Genomic DNA, 11,974 nt, shown 5'->3' on the forward strand with positions numbered 1-11,974 from the left:
TTACGCCGCGACGTCCGCATTTATTGTGGATAATTTTTGGCATTGCCAGGAGAAATCGACGTGACATTTACCTCTCTGTAACGGGCTCAGAGCATCGTAAATCGTGTGGTGTGCAGAGACGCCATATCCATTATGTCTTGCACATTTCTTTAACATATAATATTGTAATTTATAAACAAAATTATTACCCTTCGCTGTGCCGGTAGAATCATTTTATGCCCACTTACCGAAATATACCTACTATATGCACACGCTATATACAGAGTGATTCACCTAGCACGCTCACCCTCCTTGACTTCGTCAATAATGAAGTTATTCTGACTTTTGGAATTTTCAAATATTCTTAAACACCATATGGTTTTCAAATTATTGATATTTTTTCGTTCTACTCGAGGAGTGCCCTGTGGTGATGCAAACGTTTGTTTTTCAAATGAAAATCCACTTTTTCTACTCTTAATATTATTTAGTGGGTAGATAATTTTTCTGAAAATGTTGAAGTATCAAAATTCGAACGAGTAATTTTTTAGTCACTCATTCAGCTTATTTGTGTACTAAAGATAATAGTTTCATGATAATGAGTTGGAAACACATGGGGGCGCTATGGAAATTTGAAAATTTTAGTAATTTATAGCAATCCATCAATATTTATAACTGAATTTTAAATTGGGTACATCAACATTTTCAAAAAAGTTATCCACTAAATTATTTACAGTAGAACATGGTGGGGGGAGAGAGAGAGGATTCTCGTTGGAAAAAAAACGGGAGCTTGTATCGCAACGGGACACTCCTCGGGTAGTACAAACAATCTCAAGAATTTGAAAAAATAGTCTAAAAATAAGTATATAGGTATATTAAATTTAACAATTTCAAAAATCAAAATTAATCAAAAGAAAAATGGGGGTTGAGTGCTCATTGGTGAATCATCCTGTATACCGACTATAATACAATATACACGTTTTTCGATAATTTTCGGCGGCCGCGTCGCCGGAACGCTTTCTACACTGCACATTTATAATATATTATATGCGTATATATAATAATAATATCGTATATGTACCTAAGTGCGGTCGCGGAATTAATAATAATATTCTCATTTTACGCCAGTTAGGTATAATGTATTACAATTCTCTGGGCAACCAGTAATTATCGCGTGCCCGTCCGACGATAGAGGAGGCCCCGTTGTAATAACATCTGCGCACGTCCACGCATTACGGCAATATCTCAATAATATATTATTATTATTACTGTGCAATAAATAACCACTGGGAATATATTATTATTATACGCTAAAAAAAATCACGAGTCATGTCGTACTGCAGCCCAATAAAACATTGTCCCGAGATCTTCCGTTATTTCATAAAACAGTAGGTACTAATAAGTAATAGGTATCGACTTTAGTGTTTTTCAATTAACTATTATATAGTATAGGTACCCGCATATTTTTTTATTACAAATTTTCCCTTCGATTTGGATGTGCCATCTTTCCAAACCTATATTTACTATGATATCACACATTTTAATATACTTAAAATACGTTTAAGAGGCGAATACTCGGAAAATGGTTTACGTTCAAGAAACAAATAATACAGGTTGCCATTCGAACAATATTTAAAAATGTATTTTGTTTCTCGATATATCGCCTTGTAAGCGAGTATTCGAGTTGAAAGAATCACCCTCTGTAAAACTCACCCTTTGTTTAATCTATAGATTTGGACCGTAGTGACGACTGTTTTAACAACAGGTTGCAGGTTGACGGAAAACATCGCGATTACAGGCTTGCGTGTGTGTGTGCCATCATCCGCGGATGCAATATAATATCTCTCATAAACTTAGTAGCACGACCCTATAACAGACTGTTTGAAATACATCCTAAAAATGTGTTGGTAATTTGTCGGATATTGTTGGATTGTACTCGCCCAGACTTTGTTGCACTTGCAGGTTTCGTCGGTAAAGCTTTTTTTAAGTTTGTGCTGCCGGCATAGGCTTGCGTGTGCGTGTGCCATCCGCGGATGTAATATAATATTATCATCCCTCATAAACTTAGCAGCACAACCCCATAACAGACTGTTTGAAATACATCCTAACAATTTGTGGGTAATTTGTCGGATATTGTTGGATTGTACTCGCCCAGACTTTGTTGCACTTGATTTTCGTCGGTAGAGCTTTTTTTTAAGTTTGTGCCTCCTGTCAACAGCACACCGCTCTATGTTAGCAACATTTTACTCGAATAAAAAATTTCGATTTTAATATTTGACGACGATACGATTGTTATGTTTTGTCTTGCGCAAAATAATAACATTTTATTGAATATGCCTCCCTGGAAAAAGTCCACGGGTGCATGGGATGTTGTCCCACGCACTCTCAGAATTAAGTAAAGGCGATCAATGTCCAGTGCAGAGATAGTGTAGCTAGAAGAAAACAATTATAGAAAACCGTCATATTATGAATGCACGGTATTGTTTTGAATTATTTTAACGGTTTTTGGCCCGACGAGTGAAAGCGAACACGTTTCGAAGCTGACGCAAGACGCTCGCTAAAATGTTAACGACCCGATAGATGCCGAAACCTCCAGTGGCGTATTTGAGAGTTTATTTCGGGGAGGGGGCTTTGCAAAATCGAGATTACAAAATACGTGTTTTCTTTTAAAAATTATCATTGACCAAACCAAAATATTTTATCCGTATAAATGACTAGAAAACGTCTTAATATAGTATACATTCGTCAATCAGTATAATACAATAATATAATATTATTATATAAAAAAAATCTATTGGTGGGCATGGGATCGATTCACTCAGGTACGCCACTGCATAGTGGCAGCTTTACTATTATAAGCCATAAGCCAACAGCGTGATAGCTTCTACCCGTAAATGTATTATAAATATATATTATTATGAGTACAGATTGAAAGAACATAATAATATGTTATATTATAATTTATAACTAATTAATAATAGTTCGATATTTGTGCATCAAAATTCTCAAAATATTATTCTGCTTATGAGGATAAAAGAAAAATGTATTTTGTCATTCTAAAAAGAAAAATCCTGCATAACAAGGATGGTTACGATAAAAATAGTGAAAAATAACATTTTACTTTTTTCCAAATACATTGTAGGTATTCGCCATCTCTGTTTTTCCGTTTCAAAAAACTTTCAAACTTTTCAGGAAAATTAGTGTTTACCAATTACCACCCTACAGTATATATTTATGAATTTACAATCGACGTCGACTATAATGCATTTGCATACGCCTTTTCATTAATTTTACACCTAACGTTTATTTTATTAAAATGTTACTATATAATAAAAATTAATTATAAACACAGACAGCAATATTTCACGAACACAGACAGTCCCTGTAGACTGGACAAAACAATTTTAACGAATCGTCGAACTGAAACCCGATCGGGATGGGCCCAGCTGTAGATCGTTGACCAGAAGTATAATCGCGTTGAGTTGGGTACCCTATTACAGGTGGCTGGTTGTACCGAGTGGCGTAACTTTCGAGGATAAACGCGGCCGGCACTGACGCGATTTCCGGTAAACGTAGCAGCAGAGTTCTGCCTCGGGTTTCGACCGACGATGTCTGTTTAAAAATTTCTTTCCGTCCGTCCGCGGCGAGAAGGGAAAACGACGCGTATATACATACGACATCAATACATCGACTATACAGATATACGCACAACACATAATATTATTATATATATTTAATATAAAATCGTCGCAGGTTTTTACTGTACGCGCGCTTACGGAAAAGGACAATTCATTCGAAAGTCACGAGCACAAACTTACCCATACTCATATATAGATAACCGACGTCTATGTATACATAAGTGCGCGTGTATACCCGTGTGTGTGTGTGTGTGTGTGTGTGTGTGTGTATATATATATATATGTTTATGGCGGCATTGAACCAGTTCTGTATATGCACCGCGGACAGAGCTGGGTTTATATATATATATATATATTTTTTAATTGGGACATCCGCACATACGCATTATAACTGTCGCGCGGGCTGACCGACCTGAGACGATGACTGTTTCGGCGGCCCCGTCGATCGCGGGTCACAACATTATATTAATGTTATTGTTGTCGTTGTTTTAGCTAGGTGGTGTTCGCTTGTTCGTGGTATAGTGCGGTTACAGTGGTATTATTGCCACGTCTTGCCCGGTCGCCGGACTCACTTCGAGTGCAAACGGCGGCAAAATGCGTCGCGTACTCGAGTAGGTAAATCACGTCGCACGAAACTTCTATACTACATAGTCGCGACTACAATAATAATAATGATCCTGCTCCTACTCTATGGTCCATCGACCATGTGTGTGTAGAAAAGAAAAATAGACTTCTCCGTCCCCCTTTTATTTCCGGGTGTCCGTATTATTATTATTATTATTATTATACCGCGGTATCTTGCGGACTGTACCGTGCAGGCGAGAGAGAGTAGATTTTCCTTCCTTAATACAAAGCAACGACAGCTGCTACCGCAGACGTGTGGAGACGGATTTCCTCTGCAGTTTTTTTTTTTTTTTTTATATAAAAGGACATGTACTTATTTCATACATTTATTATTATTATTTTTTTTTTTTTATCATCGACCACTCTCGGACTGCGGCCGTCTCTTGGTTTTACGATCTCATGCCACCACTGCTTTTAGGTACAGATCCGCACGTGTAAACACCATAATAGCACACGCAGCTGTTGCGACGATATTAAAATCGTCTGATGTCTCCCATGCACATTTCCGTATGTACCTACTTTGTATTGTAATAATATACCAATACCCGGTAAATTAAAAAAGTGCATAATATATTCAATAGTGCATTATACAATATTAATTTTATGGTCTGCCCGTGACCCGAGCTGTACGTGTGAATGATATTGCAGCAGTACAGTATTATCAACAATAATTATGAAAAATATTATACCAACTACAGTTATAGTTTATTTTTTTATTTTATTTTTAATATAGGTAAGTATAGTACTATAATAGTAAGCTATAAGTATATAAGGGGTATTCGGGTTAACGGGGGTATTGTTACTTGGGGGAAGAATGAAATTGATTTTGTTGTGCTGCAGGCACTTCAGGGTGAGTTTATAAAGTGGTATTATGGTATACGTGTTAAATTATTTAAGAATTTAAAATATAATAAAGTCCATATAATATAATATAGTGTCCATATTTCCACTTGGGATTTCTGGGGACTGCGATATAGGGGAAAAGTTTTGAACGAGAGAGGATTTGGTATGATTTTAAAAACGGCTTTTGAATTTAGAGTTATATAGTTTGGCTATGGTTCAGTGATTTTAGGAATGTGAAGAAGGACTGAATAAATTCAGTTTCGAAACGTACGAAAGAGCATAATATAGTAGTTGAAATGAGTCTGAGAATTTTTTTTATTTAAATCTCGTAGTATAATATTCAATAACTAAAAAAATAAATACCGTGTTTGTTTTTTTTTTGGCAGAGCTCCCAAAATTTGAATACTATATAGGTACATTCATGTGGTGTATAAGATAATAAATGTTGATTCTGGGTTTGAAGTTTTACTGTTAAGTATTTTTTTAGTAGGTAGGTATAGGAGGTCTGAGTAAATAAATTCATCTATTTAATTTTAATTTTGTGAGTATGAAACATACAATGATAGTCCATTCAACATCCACGTCAAATGTTTATCGAAAATGTAGCCTAGGGACTTATATTAAATTTGACTGTATCAGATTTATGATGGTTTAGGTTTGCTGTTTATGACGTGTATGTACTACCGAGGGTTGGAAATAATGCAAATGTTGTGTGGAGTGATTTGGTATGACAATCGAGGAAAGCATTATTGGCGCACCCCGTTTGTTAGAACAACTCAGAACTTGCGTTGCTGGTAACACCAGGCTTCAGTGGTCGTTTAGCCTATTTACCGGTAAGTCGAACTAATTTTGTAAAAAAAAAAAAATGTGTCTTTAATAAGAATGATGTATATAATAGCCGATAAATGGAAATAATAATATTAAATAACTTTTCATACCGTGCCAATTATAATCCTTCATATTTTAAAAAATTTAAATACATTTATATCATCTGTTAAATTAATTTGAACTTTGAACTACCTATGTGTAGTTTGTTATCAAACGTAATTTATTCATAAGATCTGTTGAACTAGTTTTAATTGTAAATATTTTTTTATCAAAGTTCGTACGTGATTCTTACAAATAAATAAATAAATATAATAATACCAACTCGAATAATAGTATTACATATTTTGGTTAAGCAATAATCACGTAAGTTAATTTTTAAACGTTAAAATTTTTAATTCTTATAACTGAAATTTCAATTTTTACAAATTTACCTAAATATTACTGTTTATAAGTTTATAACCTTAGTCGTTCAGTTCGTTCCATTTTATATATTTACTTTAATTTTAATAATATGATTGTCCTTCTATACTTTGTTCCTTATGGGTAATGATTTGATGTAGGTATACCCAGAGCTTGAATCCGATATTGAACACCGGTTAAAACCGTTAAAAACCGAAACCGAAAACAAAAAAAATCAATATCGGTAATCAAAACCGAAATTGAAATCGGAAAAAATAAAAATCGATATTCAAAACCAAAAACGAAATCAGAAAAAACAAATACCGATAACCGAAATCGAAAAAAATATTTTATTATTATATTATAGTATACTTACCTGCATTAGTCATAAATCGAACAGTTTAGTGTATCATGTTAATTCTGACGAGTAATCAACATAAATAATCATACATATGTCACATTATTTTGGACCTTTTTCAATTAATTACAATAACCCTATTGTGTTGAATCAACTAAAACATAACAATTAAATCGGTGTTGTTATAAAATAGTGTAAATTATACATACACAGGTTAGTAATTATAATATATTATTTGACCTGTCAACCACTATTTGTGATACTGCAATTATTTTTTTATAGAACAATTTATATTTCTAATTAAAGCCTCGAGTCATAATTCTAATAGTTAACAATTTTATTGAATATAGTAAATGATAATTGTACAACTCTATCAGACCCAACTACATTATTCCTTATTTTAGGGCGTATTATACGGCAATATCTGTACGTTTGTGTATGACAAATAGTAAGTATACCGGGCTGTCGTCTAAATTTTACATTCTTGAGAACTAAAATTGTTACTCACGTTTTATTTGCATTACTTGAGTGTAAAACGTTACAACTAAGGTCTGGACTATGATCTCCACCAATTATATCTACATTCCACCATGGTTACAACCAAATAGCATCAGTGGTGTGACCACAGTGTGTTGACCGTAACACCTAATTAAGTCCTCTATAGATTTAAGTTTTGTTTATAACTCTAAAATTCAGTATTCATACCTAACTGTAAAGGTATATTGTTGAATATCGAAACTTTGATACTTTTTATGTAATATTATAATATTCATTTTATCGACATAATTTTGCAAAGTATCAACTATTATTTAATATTTTTAAAAATCGTGATAATTTTGTAAATAAAATAATTTCCAAAACGGAAAAATTCATTTTTCTATTAAATCGAGTCTTAGCCTCTTAGGGGTTATAGATATGCATCATAGACCTATTAACATTAATATCTGACATGTATACAGTCTATGGTTTTATGGTTAGGTGTACCACTGTTATTATTGAAGATTTGTAAACATATATAATAATATAGGAATATTAATCAAATATGAGCAAATATTATTGGAACTGTAATTATTATTAATATTACTCGGCGTCTTGACCGGTGGCGTTTAAATTATTGATGTATCACCGTATAAAAATACTCTGATAAAACCGCACTTATTTTGAACGGTCGTCCTTCTCAATAATAATATATTGTTATAATATAACTTGTGATATCCGTTCCGCATTCGAAAGGTCGTGGACACCACATTAGTTTATTATTGCCGGGGTCGAAAAGCTCGAGTGTTTATCCTACACGATAACAAAATATAAATAATAATATAACATAATATATTATAGCGATGTGTATTGTTATCATCGACGGGCACCTCTCTCGGCTTTTTCCATACAGCGTCTGCAGCAAAAAATATTATGCTCGTGTGTGTACACTGCAGGTAAAATACCTATCGTACAATATATTTTTGAGCGCAGACCCGGATTAACACTATCGTAGGCCCTAGGCACAGTTCTTTATTACCCATCATGTGCTAATATACGGTTCTGTAGTGTTCAGTATTTAAATGATTAAGAAACCTAATTTTTGGGAGAGGTAGTGTTTTTCGCAGTGTTTTAAGTCTTTAAAATCAAAAATATTTACAACCTGAAAATCAATTATTAACTTTATAATCATAACTTTATCTAATGACAATTTTAACACATCTAAAAATACATTTTACATTACTCAAAATATATTATTTAAAATTAAACTGCAGGAACCATACAAAACAACTTATTTTATACCATTTTTCATTTTGTTCTTTGTATTTAAATATAAAACAAGATAATTTATTGTAACAATTTAAAAATAACAGTATTATGTAGAATATGTCTTAATATAAATTTATTGTTACAAATGTTTTTTACGATATTTTTTGTTTGCAAATGATTCTATAACTTTTTCGGTATCGATGTCTTGGAGTAATTCGTGTTCAATTGCAAGTACCGATAATGATGATAATTTATCTTGTCCAATAGTTGACCGCTGCCAGTTCTTAACCCTCTTTAAAATTGAAAATGATCTTTCACCTTCGCACGAAGTCCCAAAAATTGATAAATATATCCTAAAAGCAATGTTTACATTTGGAAAACTTGTTACCATTTTGGTATTTATTTGTTTAATTAGCATTTCATTAACAGACATCCCAGTTTCTCGAAAGCTCTTAAAAATCAAAAACTCATTAACAAATGAAGATTCTAAATCGGTTTTATAGGCTTCAACTAAATTATTTGCCTTTATTTTTATTTCTTCATCTTTTAAACTCTCGTTAGTTAAAAAATTAAATCTTTCGTCTAATTTTAAATAAGCTTTTTTTCGTTTTTCCATTTCAACAATCAATTTATCAATTATTACATAAAATGTTTGAGTTTTGAATTTATCTCTAGCACTCATTTGATCAACAGCATCAATTGCATTGCCATCATTTATCGAGACTTTATGTTTACGTTTTCTAGATTCCATTTCAGAATAATCAGACAAACCAGAAACTCTTTTTTTTGCTTTTTCTTCAAATAAATCAAATTCTTCGGCGCTTCTCATTTTTTTAAAACATAATATAAGACTGTTATAGAGGTTAACGACAGTACATATCTCAATACCGGGTGTTTGTAACGATTTGTTTACAATATTAATTTGTTGTAAAATGTCATTCCAAATATTAGACATTAGAACAGTTTCAAGACGATTGAGTTTTTTAACAAGTGACTTAGCTTCATTAACAGCATTAGGAGGTTGTCTTTCTGATAATGAAATATCAATCAAAGCCTGACGGATTTCTTCATAATTAAGTGATAATGCCTTCGTTGCATCACTACGCGCGGACCATCTTGTTTCAGACAGACTTTTAACTACAAAAACAGACTCCTTCATATTTTTTAACATTATAGACCATCTTTGAGGTGATGCTGCCAAAAACGTATAAATTGACTGAACCACACTAAAAAATTTAATGGCTTCAGTACAACATTCAACAGTAACAGATCCTACCAAGTTTAAACTATGTGCAGCACAGGGAACCCACTCGGCCAATTTATTTACTTCACGAAAAAGAGCTTGAACTCCTGAGTATATTCCACTCATATTACTCGCATTGTCGTAAGACTGAGAACGGCAATTTGATATGTCAATATTGTTATCGTTAAGCAATTTAGTCAATACATTAAAAAGATATTTACCATCATGCTGTTCAATAGGAACAAAGCCAAGAAATCTCTCTACGACTTTTCCTTGACCAATGGTGGTGTAACGAATAATGATCGTTAACTGATCGATGTGCGCTATGTCGGGCGTCGAATCAATACTAATACCGAAATATATTGATTCTTTTATTTCAGAAACAATTTTTAAATTTAGAGTAGTAGCAAGAATGTCTATAAATTCGTTGCAAATCGTAGATGACATATATGATATATTTCCTTTGCCAGGATTTCCGAACTTTTTTATATGCTCTTCAAGAAAAGGATCAAAATTAGAAAGAAGTTCAAGGCAACCTAAATAGTTACCATTTTTTGGACAGCCAAATACTTCCGAATCTCCTCTAAAAGCTAATCCTCTAGACGATAAGAACTTAATTACTGCTATAACTCGTCTTAAAACTTGAATCCAATACATTTTTTCTTTATTATACTGATTTATTAATTCCACATCTATTTTTTTACATTTTTGAAGGTCTACCATTTTTTTTATCGAGTTAAAATGGTCATTAGATTGTTCGTGAGTTTCCATTCTAACATTAATATTTTTCCAATCATCAAAACCACTTTCGAATTGATGCACAAGTGTTAATTTATCACTACTTTGCAAATGACGAAAAATTTTACACACATAGCAATACACTGATCCAGTGGATGGCGAATATATCAGCCAGTCTCGATTTACACACTCACCATTTCCTAATGCTCGTGAAAAATATTCCTTTCTGAAATATCTCATTTTTTTACCAAATTGTCTAGCAGATACAGTTAAATCTGCATCCACATTTTGAATAGGAATATTTTCAGAAAAATAAGAAATCAGATCAGCGTTAATTTCCCAATGTGCAGGATCGTTACTAAATTTTAAATTACTAAGGTCGGTCAGATTGGATTTAACTTTATCTGGTATAGATTCAGTTATAACACTTGTAGTTTCGTTTAAGGGAGTTGTCAAATTTGGTTCAGTTTTCTTAGGAGATGAACCTAATAAATTACCTTCAATTTTAGATTCATCTGTCATAATATTTATTAGTTGATTTTTATTTGAAATCTCAATTTGGTTTGTACTTGTACCTGCATTAGAACGATTTTGTGTTATTATGAATTTGCTCATGGACCCCATTTGTTGACTGATGTATAAATCTCGTTTTTCTTTCTTTTTTCTTTTAGTAGAACCACTTTCGTGCATCCTTTTGTACCCATCACCAGACATTTCAATATTACTTCTACTAGTTCTACTCTAATAATGTATACATAAACATTTATAAGAGTATATCAGTATATGATATAATTTTAAATACGATGTTATTTTAATATATTATCTAACGTAAGATATAGATTAAAATTTTAAAGTACCTGTTCAGAGATTGTTCCGTTTAAAGTTCACTATACTGGATTTACAATTGACAATAAACGATATTAATGAATAATGATATTATAATTTATAGTACGGAACTGCGGACTGCTACGAACAAATAACAATATTGACAAGGATTACTTAAGAATAATTAAATGTTGTCTTATCGTTTCGATACGGCGAATGGCGATACCGACCGAACAAGTCCCGCATATAATGTCCACGCGTGTGTGTGTGTGTGTGGGTGAGTCCGCGGTCGATAAATATTATTTATATTACGTAAATGATATTATTTTTGTATTATTTCCAAAAATATTCTAAACAGAAATCGTCGTTTCATTCATCATACACAGTCGTTTTCCCGTATACCGTATGCATTTTATCGGTTTATGGTTTATCCAATCTGATTTCATTAAGTGATTATTACGAATTACGATAACGAACATTAAATATAAATATACGAGAAATATTATAAAAAATATTTTATTTGTTGTGCTAACATCTACAAATAGTTAATTAACTTTAAAAAAAAATATTACAGAAAAATCGTAACCAAAAATTTCATTTTCGTAGGCCCTAAAATGTTCGTAGGCCCTAGGCACAGTGCCTATAGTGCCTATTGGGTAATACGGCCCTGTTTGAGCGTGTGCATGATAATAATACGAAACATTCTCACGCCACTCGTCTGCCAGGTAGGTTTACCTACGTCATTTACCTCAATAC

At 32.6% G+C, this 11,974-nt stretch overlaps 1 protein-coding gene across 1 annotated transcript; it reads right to left on the minus strand.

Moving 5' to 3' along the window:
- Positions 1-11,535, minus strand: LOC132940661 (zinc finger MYM-type protein 1-like). Its single transcript, XM_061008372.1, has 4 exons — positions 11,251-11,535; positions 9,056-11,134; positions 8,600-8,863; positions 1-147 (listed from the first exon to the last, which is right to left on the minus strand). The coding sequence occupies exons 2-4, from the start codon at positions 11,105-11,107 to the stop codon at positions 1-3; spliced, it is 2,463 nt and encodes an 820-aa protein (XP_060864355.1). The 5' UTR covers positions 11,108-11,134; positions 11,251-11,535.
- Positions 11,536-11,974: the final 439 nt, after the last annotated feature.

This window comes from Metopolophium dirhodum, chromosome 3 (assembly GCF_019925205.1).
Source record: "Metopolophium dirhodum isolate CAU chromosome 3, ASM1992520v1, whole genome shotgun sequence".
Lineage (NCBI taxonomy): Eukaryota > Metazoa > Arthropoda > Insecta > Hemiptera > Aphididae > Metopolophium > Metopolophium dirhodum.

Coding starts and splice junctions, on each gene's coding strand:
- LOC132940661 (XM_061008372.1), bottom strand. CDS start 11,107: ATGTCTGGTGATGGGTACAAAAGGATGCACGAAAGTGGTTCTACTAAA. Junction 8,864..9,055: donor TCAAAACTCAAACATTTTAT/GTAATAATTGAT, acceptor TTGATTTTTAAG/AGCTTTCGAGAAACTGGGAT. Junction 148..8,599: donor AAGACATCGATACCGAAAAA/GTTATAGAATCA, acceptor TATATGTTAAAG/AAATGTGCAAGACATAATGG.